Below are 20322 nucleotides of genomic sequence, written 5' to 3'. Positions count from 1 at the left end.
GACTAGGACTTCTTCTTGCACTGTGTGAAATATAAAAATAGCAGATGTGTTGGGATTGGGTTAGGAGGGTAGTAGTTTTGGTACTTCATTGTATTTGTGCATGAAGGCATTTCTCTGTGAATTGTTCATACTACGTCATGCACTGTTGGTTTTGGAAACTTAATAAAAATGAGTTAAACATAAAAATAGCAGATGTCAATTCTATGGTTTTAAAACATGTGTTAACTTTATCAAAATCTTTGAAGATTTTAGGAGTTGTTTTTGATTCTCATCTTACTTTTAAAACCCAAGGTGCAGAGCGAAGAAAGCTTTTTTTTTTTTTTTTTTTTTTTTTTGATTTGTGAAATATTAAAGCAATTAAACCATTCTTACAATGGAAGGCCTTGTTTACTTTGGTGTTTGCATTAGTGATCAGCCATGTAGATTATTGCAATTCATTATAGGGTCTTTTACCAAGTTGCGGGAAAAAGGGCCCTGCGTTAGCGGCGGGGGCCGTTTTTTCCGCAGCCAGTAAAAGCCGAAAAAAATTGGCCACGTGGTGAGATAATTCTTACAGCGTGGCTATGCGGTGGGGAGCCCTTACCGCCACCTATTGAGGTGGCGATAAGGGCTCCTGCGCTAACCTGGCAGTAACTGGGCAGTCTGCGGTGATGCCAGATTACCACTGGGTTATTGTCACGCAAGCCATTTCTGGGGGTTTTCTTTTTCCCACAGAAATGGCGCGTGCTCGGGGGAGCACTACAGCTGGCGGCTGCGTTGGGCTGGCGGTACTTCCGGAAGAGCGAGCAGTAAGCCGCCGCTCTGTAAAAGGGCCCCTCTCTCTATATATATTATATAGTTCATTAGTACTTTATAACATTACTCCTAGGCTCCTTGGCAAGTGAGTACGATATCTTTAGAAGTTGTTCTATTTATTTCTCTTCTTATTTCTGTGTCTGGCAAAGCATTGCTCCAGAGCAGTTCGGTCAGCAAATGATATAAAAATTGGCTTGGAAGAGTTTTGCTCCCTTTAATGTACACTATGATTTATAAAGTAATTTTGTCTGGTAAGATAGCAGGGGAGGCTTTCTCTTTATTCATTTTTGTATGTATTATATCTGCTAATCAAGCACTTTATTAGATTCTTACAAAATGAAAAGGTCATCTTTCTTCTACCAATTATACTTTGTCAAATGCATGGTTTAGAAGACAATTTCAAAAGCCATCTCCATGGGTAAAATCAGTGCATGATATGCAGAAATGAGCTTTTATAAAACTGCTTCAATACATTCAGAGGTGAGGGGGAATTCCTGGGAAAAGTGTTGGGTGGGTTTTGGAACTATGTGCATACTTTGCATTTTCAAAAGGTATTCACATATATTTCCTGCAGAAAGAGTACATACATGCTTTTATTTTGAAAATCTGTCAAAGGCCACAGAATTAAAGGTATGTCCATACTTATGGGCACTTCTAAAATTATCGTTTAGAGACTGTTAAATGTTTTTAATTTATTCATTTATTTTAAAAACTGCCATTCCGCTCAGTCCAAATGTCCTTGGCGGATAACAGTGTATACATTCATAATATAAAACCAACAACATACAGTGATAAATACATAGGTCTCATCTGTATTCGTCACAACACATTAACACTTCATCACCTCACAAAACATTTAATACTCTAAATATATATTTTCTATCCTCTTAACTAAGTTCTGTCATCTCACCATATGCCTGTATAAACAAATACATTTTTAGCTCATCCTTGAACTGCTTTACATCCTGGAGTTTCCTTAACCTCAATGGCAAACTGTTAGCTTAGTTCATTTAGTTTCACCAAATGGTGTGACATACATCAAGTATTAATTGATCAGCAGATCTCAATGCTCTCAGGGTCTGATACACATGAAACTTTCGGCCAGCATTTTTGATAGCTGACCTATGACAATCTTGAAGACTAAGCATAAGATCTTAAACTTAATAAAGTACTCTATAGGGAGCCAACGCAAACTTTTCAACAATATAATCGATATGTGTTCATATCGATTATAACCCGCCAAGACTCTTGCAATAGAATTTCATACAATCTGTAAAGCCTTAAACTGAGATTTTGAAAACACCCAGCAACAGATTATTGCAATAGTCAAAGCATTGAACTAATCTCAATTTAAATAATACCTCTTTCAAAATTTTACTTATTTGCAATTTCATTTTAAGCCTGGAATCCTCTATAACCCCCAAATTCCTAAGATCATATTCATTGGGTATAGTTTCACCCTGAAACTGAAACACTACTGGCACATCAGTTGAAGTATACATTGTCAACAATGTGATCTTAGTTTTCTTAACATTCAATTGCAGACCATCCTCTTTCATCCAACTGTAGATAGAGTACATAACAAATTTTAGTTTATCAAATGTTACCGTTAATGGACTCATCAATAGATATCAAAAACTGGATGTCATTGGTGTATAATCTGAAATGTAAATCAAAAAACATAATGGCAACACAAATATATTAAAAAGGACTGTTGACAAGCAGGAGCCCTGAGGGATTCCTGTTACTATACTTCTCAGATCAGAGATATTACCTCTCTGAGACACAGTGTATAGCCCCGCCCAGTGCATCCCAGGATACACTGGGCAGGGCTGGGCGCCACCATTTTTCGGTGTCGCAGGAAGAGGAGGGAGGCAGGCAGGTAGGGGGGGACTGGTGGACCCTTTGCTGGGGGACTAGGGGGGTTGGAGACCCACCAGATCTCCAGCCCTCCCTGAACCTGGGGTGGGGGGGATCGAAGTCCCAGCGGACCTCCAGCCCCCCTGTCGCTGGGGGGGGGGGGGGGGGTTGGTTGCTTGGTTGCCACTAGGCCACCAGGGACCTCTTGCTAGGGGAGTTAGGGGGGTTGGAGACCCACCGGATCTCCAGCCCTCCATGAACTTGGGGGGGGGGGTTGTCGGGGGGACCGGAGGTCCGCCAGACCTCCAGCCCCCTGTCGCTGGCAGGTTTGCTGTTGGGGGGAATGGGGGCCTGCCAGCATGCAAATGCATGCTGGACTGGGCTCGCCATTCCTCCCCAATGATCTGCAAACCCTAACGCCAGCGACCCAATCTTTGGGGCGCTGGCCACTGATCATTGGGGATGAATATGCTTAGCCCTGTTTAGCATGCATTTGTATGCTAGTTGTGTTCAGGCGCTCGAGGGCTCTGATCATGGGACGTTAGCAAACACCGGCGCTAGTATGGCGCTAACAGCCTCTAGCACCGACGTTTGCTTCTGATCATCCCCTTGTAAGTGATCCCACACTAACCTACGCATCAGCATGCACTAAGAGCTGTGCATTAGTGAGTCCTTTTACCAGGCTGTGATAAATGCTGTGTCCTGGATGAATATGTGTAGACCCTGAGTTTTAGATATTACGTGCTCTCTACTTATTAAAATTAGTACTTGTTTTTCTGTGTTTATGAATGATTGCTGCTGTTTTATTTTTTTCTTCTGTCCTATTAATTACTGGCGTTTATTTCTATGATTTGATTTAAATGTAAATTACTGCCTCAGGGACGCAGCCTTATTATTAACACATTGAAGGTCTGAGTTAGCTTCTCAGCTCTGGAAATTCTTAGCAACGAGTATTACTTTCACTTTACTGGTATTGACCTTCTTCCGGGGAGGAGGGGGGGAGGTATAGAGTTAGTATAGGTCTGGGTGCAATCAGAGTCAAAGCCCTCGGATGACAAGTAGGAGGGGGATCTAGCTCAGGGGTTATGGTGCTGGGATATGATGTGCTGTTATTACTTTCTGGAGGGGGGCAGTGGTGGGGTATACTTCAAAACGTTTGTATTTGATGACTGAGCTAGTTGTATGGGGAAACGTGTGCTGTTCACGGTGTTTGTGTACTACTGGTGTGGTTTCAATTTATTGTTTGTTTTTTGTTGCAATCAATAACAAATATTGAAACATAAATGTAAATCACTAAGCTGTAAATTACAAATGGTGGTATATCAAATAAATTTCAACCATAACCATTATGTGGATTTTCCCTGTTTGGTAAGGCCATTTTTTACCACTGCAGGAAAATGGCCAATTTTCTATTTCTTCTTTCAATGTCCATTTGCTAATGTTGCCAACAGTGCACATCATTAAAAAGAATTACCTTAGGAGTACTTACTGACACCTATTTTGTAGGTGGCAAGGGATCATGCAGTAATCCTGTGCTAACCAATTAGCGCATTGCAATGTGGATATTCTAACTGATTAGTGGACAGAGGGTAGGAAGCTCCTGCACCAAACATGTCCCCAATCAACAAAAATGATAAAATATTTTTAGCACGAGTAGCGTGAGTAGCGTGCACAGATTTGGAACTTACTGTAGGTTGCCTGATTATGTCCTGCAGTAAGCCATTTAAGCTGTGGCAAGCGGTGGTGATGCTTACTGCATCTTAGTAAAAAGACCGCTAAGTGCTTCCACCTCTCCACACTTATTCTCCATCCATGCCCCACCTAGTTACTCCTGTTGGCAAAAAAATGTTATTAATGCACGGTTTAGCACACGGTAATGACAAAATGGTTACCATGTCTGTGCATTGTCTATGCATGCTAAACCGCATGTTAACAGTAACAGCCTTAATGTACTTTACTAAAAGTACCCCTTAGTTTTCGTTGTTTTATGGATTATGTTTGATGTGAGAACAATTGCTTTTACTATTACATTTTGAAAATGCAAATAAAAAAGAAATTGAGAATAATACATTGACCATAGATGAATACTTCTGTATCCTAGTGGTTAGAGCAGTAGGTTGAGAACCAGGGAAGCTAGGGTTCAAATTCTGCATCTCCCATTGACTCTCCTTATGTTCTTGAGCAAGTTCACTCTCTATTAGCCCAGATATAGCATAGATTCTCCGAGGACAGCAGGCTGATTGTTCTCACTGACGGGTGACGTCCACGGCAGCCCCTCCAATCGGAAACTTCACTAGCAAAGTCCTTTGCTAGCCCTCGCGCGCCCGCGCGCACCGCGCATGCGCGGCCGTCTTCCCGCCCGAAACCGGCTCGAGCCGGCCAGTCTTCTTTTGTCCGCACTCGGTACGGTCGTGTTTTCGCCGTGTCGAGCCCCGGAAAGTCGACCTCGCGCGTCCAATTTGTTTGAACGTGTTTTTTTCCTTCGGGAAAGCTTTGTCCTAGTCGGGAAGTGCTCCGGAAACCCCCCGCCGGGTTTCGTGTAAATCCTCCCCGTACTTCCAGCTTTTTTGCCCCGGTAAGTTTTCTTTCGTCGTCGGGGTAGGCCTCTTTTCGGCCTCGGTCGAGATTTTTTCTCCCTCTAAATTTGGTGCTTCAAATTTCGCCATTTCGGCTTTTGATTTCGCCGGCGTGATTTTTCCGCCCATGACATCGAAGCCTTCCAGCGGCTTCAAGAAGTGCACCCAGTGCGCCCGGGTTATCTCGCTCACTGATCGACACTCGTCGTGTCTTCAGTGTCTGGGGGCCGAGCACCGCCCTCAGAACTGCAGTCTGTGTTCCCTGCTTCAAAGGCGGACTCAGGTAGCGAGACTAGCCCAGTGGAACGTGTTGTTCTCGGGCTCTTCGTCGGCATCGGCACCGGGATCTTCGAGTGCATCGACGTCGTCAGCGTCCAGACCATCTTCCTCGGCCGCCCCTGCATCGAGTGCATCGAGGTATCGGGCCTCTGCATCGGCGCCGAGACATCGGATAGCTGCATCGACGTCGGTGGTACCAGGACCTCGTCTGCTGATGTCGTCGGACGGTGGTGCATCGGGTGGAGTGCAGGTGAGGGCTGTCCATTCCCCTGCTGGTGGCGGTGAGCCCTCGGGTGGGTCTCCGCCTACCCTGAGGGCTCCTGCGGTACAGCCCCCCCGAGATCGACCTTCTTCAGTCTCGGCCCCGAGGAAGCGACGGATGGATTCGACGTCCTCCTCGTCGGTGCCGGGGAGCTCCGGTGACATGCTTCGGAAGAAATCGAAGAAGCATCGACACCGGTCTCCTCCCCGTGTCGGCACCGAGAGCTCTGGGTCGCCGAGGGATTCGGCACCCAGCAGGCATCGGCACCGAGAGGACCGCTCACCCTCTGTTCAGGAGGTGTCGATGCGCTCCGCTCTGGACAGCCCGGAACAGCCTCCACGCCCGGAACAGGTACTGACGTCGACGCCTGCATCGACCTCTCAGCCTTTCTCTGCAGCCGCTCTAAACGAGAGCCTCCGGGCCGTTCTCCCAGAGATTCTGGGAGAGCTGTTGCGCCCTACCCCTCCGGTACCGGCGGTGCTTGCGCCACCGGTACCGTCGAGCGTGGCGCCGGCTGGCCCATCGCCCAGGTTGAGGTCCCCGACGTCGGTACCGCGTGCGGTGCCGACCGCGGCCACCTCCCAGGAAGGCTCCCCGACTACGTCGGCGGAGGGAGCTTCGCCGATGCGGGCGAGGGAGTCTACCTCTCGACGCCCCCATCGTGGACGGGGTTCCACGGAGTCGAGCAGGGCGAGGTTGCAGACACAGGTCCGTGAACTTGTGTCTGACACCGAGGGTGAGGCCTCGTGGGAGGAAGAGGAAGATCCCAGATATTTCTCTGACGAGGAGTCTGAGGGTCTTCCGTCTGATCCCACTCCCTCTCCTGAGAGACAGCTTTCTCCTCCCGAGAGTCTGTCTTTTGCCTCCTTTGTCCGGGAGATGTCTACGGCCATCCCCTTCCCGGTGGTTGTGGAGGACGAGCCCAGGGCTGAAATGTTTGAGCTCCTGGACTATCCTTCTCCACCTAAGGAAGCGTCCACTGTTCCCTTGCACCATGTCCTGAAGAAGACATTGCTTGCGAACTGGACCAAGCCATTAACTAATCCCCACATTCCCAAGAAGATCGAGTCCCAGTACCGGATCCATGGGGACCCAGAGCTGATGCGCACTCAGTTGCCTCATGACTCTGGAGTTGTGGATTTGGCCCTAAAGAAGGCTAAGAGTTCTAGGGAACATGCTTCGGCGCCCCCGGGCAAGGACGCTAGAACCTTAGACTCCTTTGGGAGGAAGGCCTACCATTCCTCTATGCTCGTGTCCAAGATCCAGTCTTACCAGCTCTACACGAGCATACACATGCGGAATAATGTGCGGCAGTTGGCGGGCTTGGTTGATGCTCTTCCCCCTGAGCAAGCCAAGCCTTTTCAGGAGGTGGTCAGGCAGCTGAAGGCGTGCAGAAAATTCCTGGCCAGAGGAGTTTATGACACTTTTGATGTTGCGTCCAGGGCCGCTGCTCAAGGTGTGGTGATGCGCAGGCTCTCATGGCTGCGTGCCGCCGACCTGGAGAATAGAATCCAGCAGCGGATTACGGACTTGCCTTGCCGTGCGGATAACATTTTTGGCGAAAAAGTCGAGCAGGTGGTAGAGTCTCTCCACCAGCGGGACACCGCATTCGACAAGTTCGCCCGCCGGCAGCCTTCAGCTTCTACCTCTACAGGTAGACGATTTTTCGGGGGAAGGAAGACTGTTCCCTATACTTCTGGCAAGCGTAGGTACAATCCTCCTTCCCGACAGCCTGCGGCCCAGGCTAAGCCCCAGCGCGCTCGCTCTCGTCAGCAGCGTGCGAATCAGCAAGGCCCCGCGGCTCCCCAGCAAAAGCAAGGGGCGAGCTTTTGACTGGCTCCAGCAGAGCATAGCCGACATCCAAGTGTCAGTGCCGGGCGACCTGCCTGTCGGAGGGAGGTTGAAAGCTTTTCACCAAAGGTGGCCTCTCATAACCTCCGATCAGTGGGTTCTCCAAATAGTCCGGCAAGGATACACCCTCAATTTGGCCTCTCAACCTCCAAATTGTCCACCGGGAGCTCAGTCCTACAGCTTCCAGCACAAGCAGGTACTTGCAGAGGAACTCTCCGCCCTTCTCAGCGCCAATGCGGTCGAGCCCGTGCCATCCGGGCAAGAAGGGCTGGGGTTCTATTCCAGGTACTTCCTTGTGGAAAAGAAAACAGGGGGGATGCGTCCCATCCTAGACCTAAGGGCCCTGAACAAATATCTCGTAAAAGAAAAGTTCAGGATGCTTTCCCTGGGCACCCTTCTCCCCATGATTCAGCAAAACGATTGGCTATGCTCTCTGGACTTGAAGGATGCCTACACACACATCCCGATACTGCCAGCTCACAGACAGTATCTGCGATTTCAGCTGGGCGCACGCCACTTCCAGTACTGTGTGCTACCCTTTGGGCTCGCCTCTGCGCCCAGGGTGTTCACAAAGTGCCTAGCTGTGGTAGCAGCGGCGCTTCGCAGGCTGGGAGTGCACGTGTTCCCATATCTCGACGATTGGCTGGTGAAGAACACATCCGAGGCAGGAGCCCTGCAGTCCATGCAGATGACTATTCGCCTCCTGGAGCTACTGGGGTTTGTGATAAATTACCCAAAGTCCCATCTTCTCCCAGTGCAGAAACTCGAATTCATCGGAGCCCTGCTGGATTCTCGGACGGCTCGCGCCTATCTCCCAGAGGCGAGGGCCAACAACTTGTTGTCCCTCGTCTCGCGGGTGCGAGCGTCCCAGCAGATCACAGCTCGGCAGATGTTGAGATTGCTGGGCCACATGGCTTCCACAGTTCATGTGACTCCCATGGCCCGCCTTCACATGAGATCTGCTCAATGGACCCTAGCCTCCCAGTGGTATCAGGCCGCCGGGGGTCTAGAGGACGTGATCCACCTGTCCACGAGTTTTCTCGAATCCCTGTATTGGTGGACGATTTGCTCCAATTTGACTCTGGGACGTCCCTTCCAAATTCCTCAGCCTCAAAAAGTGCTGACCACGGATGCGTCTCTCCTGGGATGGGGAGCTCATGTCGATGGGCTTCACACCCAAGGAAGGTGGTCCCTCCAAGAAAGCGATCTACAGATCAATCTTCTGGAGTTGCGAGCGATCTGGAACGCTCTGAAGGCTTTCAGAGATCGGCTGTCCCATCAAATTATCCAAATTCAGACAGACAATCAGGTTGCCATGTACTATGTCAACAAGCAGGGGGGCACCGGATCTCGCCCCCTGTGTCAGGAAGCCGTCAGCATGTGGCTCTGGGCTCGCCGTCAAGGCATGGTGCTCCAAGCCACATATCTGGCAGGCGTAAACAACAGTCTGGCCGACAGGTTGAGCAGGATTATGCAACCTCACGAGTGGTCGCTCAATTCCCGTGTGGTGCGACAGATCTTCCAGGCGTGGGGCACCCCCCTGGTGGATCTCTTCGCATCTCAAGTGAACCACAAGGTCCCTCAGTTCTGTTCCAGGCTTCAGGCCCACGGCAGACTGGCGTCGGATGCCTTCCTCCTGGATTGGGGGGAAGGTCTGCTGTATGCTTATCCTCCCATTCCTCTGGTGGGGAAGACTTTGTTGAAACTCAAGCAAGACCGAGGCACCATGATTCTGATTGCTCCCTTTTGGCCGCGTCAGATCTGGTTCCCTCTTCTTCTGGAGTTATCCTCCGAAGAACCGTGGAGATTGGAGTGTTTTCCGACCCTCATCACGCAGGACGAAGGGGCTCTTCTGCATCCCAACCTCCAGTCCCTGGCTCTCACGGCCTGGATGTTGAGGGCGTAGACTTTGCCTCTTTGGGTCTGCCAGAGGGTGTCTCCCGCATCTTGCTTGCTTCCAGGAAAGACTCCACTAAGAGAAGTTACTTCTTTCATTGGAGGAGGTTTGCCGTCTGGTGTGACAGCAAGGCCCTAGATCCTCGCTCTTGTCCTACACAGACCCTGCTTGAATACCTTCTCCACTTGTCTGAGTCTGGTCTGAAGACCAACTCCGTAAGGGTTCACCTTAGTGCAATCAGTGCATACCATTACCAAGTGGAAGGTAAGCCGATCTCAGGACAGCCTTTAGTTGTTCGCTTCATGAGAGGTTTGCTTTTGTCAAAGCCCCCTGTCAAGCCTCCTACAGTGTCATGGGATCTCAATGTCGTTCTCACCCAGCTGATGAAACCTCCTTTCGAGCCACTGAATTCCTGCCATCCGAAGTACTTGACCTGGAAGGTCATTTTCTTGGTGGCAGTTACCTCGGCTCGTAGAGTCAGTGAGCTTCAGGCCCTGGTAGCCCAGGCCCCTTACACCAAATTTCATCACAACAGAGTAGTCCTCCGCACTCACCCTAAGTTTCTGCCAAAGGTTGTGTCGGAGTTCCATCTGAACCAGTCAATTGTCTTGCCAACATTCTTTCCCCGTCCTCATTCCTGCCCTGCTGAACGTCAGCTGCACACATTGGACTGCAAGAGAGCATTGGCCTTCTATCTGGAGCGGACACAGCCCCACAGACAGTCCGCCCAATTGTTTGTTTCTTTTGATCCCAACAAGAGGGGAGTGGCTGTAGGGAAACGCACCATATCCAATTGGCTAGCAGATTGCATTTCCTTCACTTACGCCCAGGCTGGGCTGGCTCTTGAGGGTCATGTCACGGCTCATAATGTTAGAGCCATGGCAGCGTCGGTAGCCCACTTGAAGTCAGCCACCATGGAGGAAATTTGCAAAGCTGCGACGTGGTCATCTGTCCACACATTCACATCTCATTACTGTCTGCAGCAGGATACCCGACGTGACAGTCGGTTCGGCCAGTCAGTTCTTCAGAACCTGTTTGGGCTTTAGGATCCAACTCCACCCCCCGAGGGCCCTGTTTGTTCTGTTCCAGGCTACACTCTCAGTTAGTTGGTAAATTTTTTAGGTCAATCTCAGTTATGTCCTCGCCGTTGCGAGGCCCAATTGACCAATGTTGTTGTTTTGAGTGAGCCTGGGGGCTAGGGATACCCCATCAGTGAGAACAAGCAGCCTGCTTGTCCTCGGAGAAAGCGAATGCTACATACCTGTAGAAGGTATTCTCCGAGGACAGCAGGCTGATTGTTCTCACAAACCCGCCCGCCTCCCCTTTGGAGTTGTGTCTTCCCTTGAAGTGTATTGTCTTGCTACATACTGGACTGGCCGGCTCGAGCCGGTTTCGGGCGGGAAGACGGCCGCGCATGCGCGGTGCGCGCGGGCGCGCGAGGGCTAGCAAAGGACTTTGCTAGTGAAGTTTCCGATTGGAGGGGCTGCCGTGGACGTCACCCGTCAGTGAGAACAATCAGCCTGCTGTCCTCGGAGAATACCTTCTACAGGTATGTAGCATTCGCTTTCTAAGCCCACTTAGAAGGGAAATAACTTGTTTTCCTGAATTTGGAACTCTCATTTGAACTCTGATTTGCAAAGGCGAGTGATAAAATCTCAAATCCAAATCCAAAATACTTGTACAATTGATATTTATTGAATAGATAGAGCTTAGGTTTACCCTTTCTATTGTCTTTTATTTAGCTTACTTTTCCTCATACAGATAAGCAAAAATAAATGGCAAGGCATACCATTTATTGTCCTAGCAGTGGGACACAGATACATTTAGCATTGCAATGCAATAAAACAGTTTTTAAATAGAACTATTGGATTTTCTTTCAAGTTTGTTGTCAAGGAAATGTGCATTAGTTTCACTGGAAATATTTACAAAATATCAAGATAGATCCTGAAAATTTCTTGTCATTATTATCAGACTTCTTGTATGTTATAGAAAATTGCTAGATTGTAACATCTTTGTAAACATTTATTGCTCATCCTACCGGAATGGTAAATCAGTCTGTATCTATGTAAACAGAACTATTGAGAGATATATAGTATTGAATATAAGGAGCTGAATGCGCGTTTGATATGGTTATGATTAACAACAGACATTTAAAAGTCAATGGGATGCAAGTATAGTGATAAAGGGTATTTAGAATTTTTATTGAGTGTTCTAGACTAAAGAAATACAAGTTTGCAGAAAATGTCCTGAATTGTTTTGATATTGAATTCAGCTAAGCAAGAAATCTACCAGTATTGCACATGTAGGATGCAATTCTATAAAGGGTGTTAGTCTGTGTGCTAAAATAGTATTCTGTAATGGCATTTGGGCACCCAGATACAGTTGCAGAATACAGCATAAGTTGGCATTTGGGCGCCAACGCTTGTGCCATGTAAAAGGCAGGTGTAAATATTAGCACCTAAATGTTGGTATCTGGGTGCACACTTTACAGTATTCTGTACGTTTGGTGCCTATATGTGTGACTACCCTTGCTCTGCCCACATGCATGCCCCTTTCACAGTTGCATGCTAAAGTACTTAGCCTCTATTCTATAAGTTAGCACTTAAGTTAGGTGCTTAACTGCTGTTTACCCCTGTTTGGGCATCTGACTTCAATTTGAGCACCTAACTTATGTTCTTAAAGTTAGGTACCTAATTGACACCTAATTTGTGTTGTACCATATAGAAATTAGAGGGTTAGCATTCCATACTTGATCTACTTGCAGTGGTGGATAACCTTGAAAATAAGCGCTCTGGGCATGAAAAGAGTTTAAGACTTAGGGGGTAATTCTATAATTGGCCATGTAGACATCTGTTTCTAGCCTATTATATAGATACACAGATGTCTGTATTTTCAAAACAGTACAAGTAAACCAACATAAGTCACAACTAGATTAAAACTGCAGATGCTTACTTCTAATCCTGATTCTGCCCATGCTGTAAACAAACTCCACCCCAGAACATATTTTTATGCTCTTAATCCATGGAGTAATTATATAGAGTCCCTTTTATGCATTTTAAACAGGGTTTGAATAGGAAAAAAAAGGTTACAAAATTATCCCCAAAGTGTATATGGTGAACAGAAGCAGCAGACTCATTTATATGGTTGTAACATACCTGATGTTATGGTCAAAAAACCCAAACCAAAACAAAAGCCTTCAAAGGTACTGCAGTGACCAAGCCAGTGTTTTAGAGAGAAGTTAACATGGGTGATAAATATACAAGTTGTTCATTATCGCTCCTTTTTACAGGCTGGGCATCTTACCTTGGAGGACTACCAGATTTGGAGTGTAAAGAGTGCTCTTGCAAATGAATTTTTAAATCTTCTATTTCAGGTAATATCTTTGTAAATTACACTGTTTGATTTCATTTTGTTTTTTTATATTCCTGCACAAGTTTACATAGCACCAGTATTTAATTAAGAGCAATAATGGTTAAACATCATATAAAAATATTGTAACAGATTAAAGGTTATTTATTCCGAAGTACAAAAGAGGCAAGACAGTCAATTGGGATGGGAATGTGAGCAACTCGTTCCCCTCTCTCCACTCCCCACCAGAGAAAGTTCCAATAACAGAAAAGCTATAGGAAAGTGCAATATGCTATTCAGTGGAAGTCATTACAAGTTTAAGGTTTACTGAACTCATAATTTGTCATCATTTGCTTAACCCTTATATAACTCCTTTAAAAGAGTACCTTATGGTAGCAGTGCCTCATAGGTACTGTATTTCTTTCCCAATAGCTTTGTTCAATTACCCTCTGTAGCCTAAAGACTGGAGGGATGTTTTTCTCAAAGATGCACCCTTAGTGTTGCTGGCTGGCAGAGACCATCAGTGTTGCAGAGTCTGGTTTTCAGAATTGCTGATAAACATGTATAACTGGATGCTTACTCGTGTTCTGTCCTATAGTGCTGTCAGAGCACTGTAAACCAGTTGGAGAGCCACACACTTGCTGTAAAACAATAGGCTTTAATTTTTCACATAGCTTATGCACTTTCCTTTCCCTGGCACTGGCCACTTTGGATGCCTAGTTTCCTAGATTGAGGTGCTCAGCAGGAGGTAAACTTTCACTTCTGCAGATTTGGGTACATAACTTCTTTAATTAGGCTCCCTTAAGGGATTACTCTAAATCCAGACTTCTAACAAAATGCTTTGATAACTATGAGGATGGCCTAATTGTTTTTTTGAGTGAGGTACTGTTATTGTAATAACAGTTTTCCCAATCTAACAAAGTTCTTGGTATCACTGAACAGCTATGTTTTGATTGATGGAAAATCAGTCATGTTCTGTCAGGTTAATGACAATTCCCTCTTCGTTCAAATGTAGTGTGCTGTCTCATAGGCCATAATATTAGCTTCAATCAATCAATCACCCACCGTTACTAACCAGCAGTTTAAGTGGAATTCAGCTATATGGCATGAAGTGAATTGGGGTGGGGGGATAGGGGAATGCAAATATGCAGGATTGCAACATTACCCTTGAGAACCACTTGGAAAAGCAACAAGAAGATTGAGGGGGATCAGGACAAGATATAAAAATGTGAGAGCGAGAAGAGATTGGAGAAGGGACAGATATGAAAAGAAAAGAGGACTGGAAGACATGGGGAGGAGAAGTGCAAACTTATTTGTTTTAATTAGCTTTTCCAGCAGGGTATAGCGAGTGCATGCATTGGATTTTGACTTATTTTATGTTGTATTGTTATGTTTTGTATTATGTATATTATTTCTGATGTTTTGTAGTCCACTTTGAAACTGAAAGACAGATTATATGTAAATTAGTAAAAAAAGGCCCGTTTCTGTGAGAAATGAAATGGGCACTAGGAAGGTTTTCCTCGGAGTGTATGTTTCAGAAAGACTGTGTGCGAGAGATGGAGTGTGTGTGTGAGAGAGAGAATGAGAGAGAGAGAAAGAGTGTGTCAGTGTTTGTGTGTGAGAGAGAGTGTGTGTAATGAAACAGGTGCTAGCAAGTGTGTGTGTGTGTGACAGAGAGAGAGAGAGAGTGTGTGCCAGGTGGCCCCCTTCCCTCCATCTTGCCTGCATGCCAAATGCAAGTGTGTATTTGTGACAGAGAGAGTTAGTGTGTGCGAGTGTGTGTGAGAGACAGTGTGTTTGTGAGAGAGAGAGTGGGTGTGTGTGTGTGGCAGTGACTGCGTGCCTGCCTGGCTGCCTGCCAAGGGGCTTCCATCCCTCTGGCTCTCTCCCCACCTCGTAGTTCTCCTGCAGCCCTCCCTGGCACTTGAGGCGTTATTCGGTACTCCTCCCCCTGGCTGCTAGCACTGACATGTTTTCCAGAGTGCCTGCCTGCCTGCCAAGGGGCTTCCCCCCTCTGCCTCTCTCCCCACCTCGTACTCCTCCTGCACCCTTGGCTGCCACTTGATCGGCGTGATTCCGAACTCCTCCCCCTGCCTGCTAGCAGTGACAGGTTTTACCTCCTGCTCCTCAGGGCTTCCGTGCCTCTTGATCTGCGATCGTGGTTATTGGTTCCCCTGCCTGCTACACACCCACCTTCTCCTCCTTCGTCCCTTCCTGTGTGTGGATCGTCGAGCCTCGTTACTCCTCCCCCTGCCTGCTACACACTGACCTTTTGCTCCAGGCGGTTTGTTTGTTTTTGGAGGGTGGCAGCTTCGGGATCGCGGCATTGTGGTGAGCTGTTTCCACGGCAGAGTCGGGAGGGCGGAGGAGGGCAGCGTTGGGAGGATGGAGGTGCCTCTTTGGTTTTTGGAGGGCGGGAGCTTCGGGGTCCCAGTAGGTCGCTGTTTGTCATTGTGCATCGGGGGGGGGGGGGGAGCGTCGGAGGGTGGTGGAACAGGCAATTCGCTGAGTGTCATAGCCCCGCCCGCAATGTCATCACGTTGTGACGTGAGAGCGGGGCAGACACTCATGGTATCTCGCAACTACAAATTTACATTTAGAATGTTGGGGTTGTGAGTTATGTGTGGATGGGGCGTGGCTGAGGGCGGGTCTATGAGTGAGAGTGAGTGGTGCTGACAGCCTGGACCACTACAGGGCTTCAGTGTTTCCCTGGCACACAGTGAGCTTCAGAACGTTGGAGGTGAGAATTATTTATATAGATAAGAGGGAGAGTATGAGGATGAAAAACAGAAAAATGTGGAAGACCAAGAGGAAGGAGAGATGGGGAAGGCAAAATGAGTGAAAGAAGAATGGAGACATAAGGGTGTGGCTAAAAGCCCACCTTTTTGATGCTGCTTTTAACTTTTAACCCTTACTCGCTTATTCTGTACCCTTATTTTATCATTCCCACCTTAGTAATTACCTTATCCCTTATTTGTCCTGTTTGTCCTAATTAGATTGTAAGCTCTGTCGAGCAGGGACTGTCTCTTCATGTTCAAGTGTACAGCGCTGCGTACCTCTAGTAACGCTATAGAAATGATAAGTAGTAGTAGTAGAAGGGGTAAGAGGAGAGTTCATTTGGAGTGGGGAAGAGCAGGAAAGAGAAGAAAGATAAAGGGGACTGGTAGTGGTGAAGAGAGATGAGGGATACAGGAGAAATAAATGAGGTAAAGAAAGCAGCATGTGAGAGATGGGGAAAAGTAAGTGTAGTGTAAAAGAAGTGGGAGAGTGACCAAGGATACCAGAGACTGGAGGATGTTCGATAATAAACAATTTTATTAATAATTTGAAGACTCGACACAACGTCGTGTTTTGGCCGTCAGGCCTGCATCAGGAGTCTGCTTTGCGCAGTGCTGCGTAGCAATGGTGATGACAAACCTTTTAAAGTCTTACAGTTGACTCTAGGGCAAAATAACGTTGAAGATAATCCTTCAGACGTAACGTTGTAGTCTTTAGAAAGACTGTATTTAGGAAAAAGATGCCGTCAGATGCGCTGCACGCGCTGTTCGTAATGCAATTTGAAAAAATGTGCCTTGAAAGAAACCGGCACTATAAACAAAAAAAGGCGCCAAAAACAAAAAACGCCGAAGTGCACGGAAGCGAATGACGCTATGCCGGAAGTGATGCACTCAGTAAGTGTTACATGAGGAGGAGAGAGGCAAGAAATTTGTAGGAGAGGAGAATGGAACAGTATATGATAAGTAGTAGTATATATAAGAAATGTGAGACAAAAAAAAGAAAAGAAGAGAAAAGAAATGGGACCAGGAATAAATTAAGTAAAAAGAAACATGAGAAAAGGTGGGAAAATTAAGTGGAAAGGCTGTGAATATAGTGTAGTTTAGAGGATTCTTTTATTCCTAAAATTGATGACAGTATAAGCATAAACACAAGGAATGCTTATTTTCTCTTAGACCTTTTCCTCCTAAAGACACAGAGGTGTATTGCATTAAATTAATATCTTTAAATTTGTCTACTTAGGCATGATCTAAATAGAGAGTAGTTAATGATATATGTTGGATATTAATTCCTCCATTCCTCTAGTTTATTTATATATAGTTTAGAATAGGTAACAGAAAAAGAAATCTTTGAAATCAATAGGGAGAGTATATGTGGAAGAAGGGGAAATGAATAAATAAGGCAAGGCTACAGACATGAAAATAAGAAATCTAAATAAGATTAAAGAAACATGAAAGAAAATAAAGATTAAGGAAGAAAATAAGAAGAGAAGATCAAGAATTATAAAGGTCTGAAAATATTTTATTAAATTGCTCTGTTGCATTTGCAGTGCAACAATTGGGAAGATTTAGACTGGTAAGGTTGGACCTTAGAGCAAGATTGTATGTGTTTAAGTTAGAGAGTGGATGGGGTGGGAAGAACGTTTGTATCATTTATCTCCCCCCCCTTCAAATCCATGCCAGTCTGAGGAAGGGGGAGAGAAAGTTAGCCCCTTCCACTGGTGAGTGTCCTGGGGATAGAGGGTGCCAAAAAGGGTAGGAATTGTATGAGAGGACTGCCACAGGCTGGGGAAGATCTTGCAGCAAGCACAAGAATTCTGTGTGATGCCATCTCATAAGGCAGCACATCAGCAGTTGTACATGTGTGTTGGAGACAGAAGAGAAGCATGTATGTATGTATGTATGTGTGAGAGAGCGTGAGGGTATTAGAGTATGTGCATGTACCTGGAAGTGTGCTTGTTGTATATGTGTTTAGAGAATAAGAGGGGTCAGTGTATGTTTCTGAGAGGAAGAGCTTTGAGTGTGTGAGTGGGAACGTGTGTGTTGTAGAGAGAAACAGGGGAATCAGAGATCTTGTTTGCATGTGTGTGTCTGAGTGGGAACATGTGTGACTAAGAGTGAAAAAGTGTATGTTTTAGTTTTAGCTTTGTATATTGCCTTTAAAGTTAGGGAAACTGATAAATTCTGTGTTTATTTAAAAGAAAGTTGAGCAGTAGGCTGGATAAAAGCTCTGTCTATTTAAAAAGAAAATAAGCAAGTCAGTAGGGTAGGTAAAAGATCCTCTGTTCATGTTTAATTCCCACCAAACTCAAGCTCGATCTCTGATTTATAGGCTTTTAAGCCAATTAAGCAAACAGGAGGGAGATTTCTTTCACCACAGGATTTAAATGGAGATTTTCATCAGCAAGTGATTAATCCTTAGTAATAGATTAATTCTAGGTCCTTTGCAATGCATTGAGAAGCAAACATAAAATAGTAGTATAAAATATACCTGCTAAACCAGGGTGTTATATTAAACTATCCCCTTTTCCTCTTTAACTTTAAATAGCTAAACTCCTCATCTTTGTCTGGCTGTCTCTCTCTCTATCCTATATAATAATTCTCACCTCCAACGTTCTAATGTGCCTGGGACCGTGCCTCCCTCAGAGGTGGTCTGCTAGGCAGGCACGCACTGACGTCAGTGATAGCTGATTCCAAAGCAAGGGGAGGAGTTTCGCGTGTTTCCCTACTCCTCCCCCTGCCTGGGAATCAGCTGTCAGTGCGCTGCTCCCTGCCACTTCAGAGCAAGTGGCAGGGAGCGGGGCAACACAGATCCCCTTCTCGCCGCATCACCAACCCACCCCGCCACCTTACGAGCATGAACACCCCGTGTCCCCTCACACACCTCCCACTGAGTTCCACACTCCACCCTCCCTCCGATTTCAACACCCCCCCTTACGGCCCCCTGTACCCCCCTTCCGCGACCCTGTCGACCCCCCCTTTCCCGCCGAAAACCATCCCCCGCTGCCGTCCAGTACCTGTGCTGACGGGGGACCCCAAACCCCGTCAGCCAAAGTCCTGTGCTGGCCTTCGCGGCGCTGCTTCTTCAATGATCCGTTCAAGTTCCTCTGCGTGCGTCTGACGTCAGACGCACGCAGAGGAACTTCAACAGAAGGGGGTAAATGTTGTATCAGGGGCACTCATGGGTTAAATAACTTGTTAGGGATGGTTTGACAAGGATTGGAGAACAAAACAGGATATCATCGTTTCTCTGTAGAGGTCCCTGGTGCTGCTGCACCTTGAATTTTCTTTGCAGTTCTGGTCGTTTCATCTCAAAAGATATAGAAGAACTTGAAAAGGTCTAGAGAAGGGCAACAAAAATGATGATGCAGCTGCAAATTGCTCAGGCATGGAGGGCGCTTGAGCCAGCTGTGGATCAGCCCCAAATTCTTTCTGATGCTCAACCCATGCTTGTGCAGAAATCCTCGATGCTGGCACCTCAAATGGTGTCAACATCGACACATTACCACTCTTGACATTGGGGTAGGAAGCTTCCCCAGAGTCAGAGGGTAGGGCTGTACCTCAACGCTCTTCAAGACTTGGACATGGTTCCACTGAGCCGAGGCAGGCACACAGACTCATTCAACCTGGTCTGAATACAGTGAAGAGTCTGTGTGGTCCAATTCATGGGACTCAGGGGAGGACCCATACTACTTCTTGGAGGGGGAGTCTTATCGGATAACCTCTGATCCCTCTCCACCTCAGCAGAGATGTAAATCTCCACCTGAGGGTCTCTCTTTCACTGGTTATGTTAGAGAGGTGGCTTCTGCCATCCCATTTAAGTTAGAGACATAGGAAGACCCTAGGGCAGAAATGTTAACTGCCCTAGACTATGGATCACCTCCTAAGGAAGGGGTCACAGTACCATTGCACCCTATCCTTAAAAATCCACTGATGAAGAACTAGGAATCTCAGTGCAGGTTGCACCTAAGAAGATGGATACACAGTATTGTATCCAGAAGGCTTCTGGATTTGAGAGGGCCCAACTTTCTCACCACTCTTTGGTAGTCGAATCCATCCTCAAATGAGCTAGGAGCTCCACGACTCATGCCTCAGTGCCCCAGATAGGAGAGGTTTGGACACTGGACACATTTGAGAGGAAAGCTTTTCAGGCCTCGATGCTCATTGCCTTCATATAGTCTTTCCATCTCTATACAACCTTTACTTGCAGTCTTTGGCCCACAGTACGCAAAGCCTTGTGGATTCTCTCCCACAGAAGCAAGCCGCAGAGCTTGGCCAGTTGGCCAGTAAGCAGCTAAAGTGTAGAAAATATATGGCTAGAGGTGCATATGACTCTTTTGATATAGCGTTCAGACTCTCCACCATGGGTGTTGGGATGCGCAGACTCTCATGGCTGTGTGTCTCTTACCTAGAACAAGCAGTTCAGGAGAGGTTGATGGATGTTCCTTGCCAAGGTGACTACCTGGTGATAGATGAGGTAGAAGAGGTTGCAGACCTCATCAAGAAACATACAAATACCATTGAAACCTTGTCTCAGCAACCCCCGGTGGCAGCCTCCTAGGAGTTCTTTGAGGGGGCCTAGGCAGCAACTCTACTACTTCACCACTTTCTCGCTCCCCCCATAATCCCCAGGCCCAGCATTCTTGGTCTCATTAGGCCCGCCCTCAAAAGCCCCAGCCA

The 20322-nt window shown here is 46.8% G+C and overlaps 1 protein-coding gene across 2 annotated transcripts in view; it reads left to right on the top strand.

The window, feature by feature from the left end:
* Positions 1 to 20322, top strand: part of USP32 (ubiquitin specific peptidase 32) — a 389293-nt gene that overhangs the window by 193360 nt on the left and 175611 nt on the right. For both annotated transcript variants that reach the window (XM_030222074.1, XM_030222073.1), the window contains exon 10: positions 12810 to 12893. In XM_030222074.1, coding sequence (XP_030077934.1) covers positions 12810 to 12893 — 84 coding nt within the window. The remainder of the gene's footprint in view (positions 1 to 12809; positions 12894 to 20322) is intronic.

This window comes from Microcaecilia unicolor, chromosome 13, assembly GCF_901765095.1.
Source record: "Microcaecilia unicolor chromosome 13, aMicUni1.1, whole genome shotgun sequence".
NCBI classification, from domain to species: domain Eukaryota; kingdom Metazoa; phylum Chordata; class Amphibia; order Gymnophiona; family Siphonopidae; genus Microcaecilia; species Microcaecilia unicolor.
The sequence above is the reverse complement of the archived record's forward strand: the minus strand, read 5'-3'. Positions and strand labels throughout refer to the sequence as shown.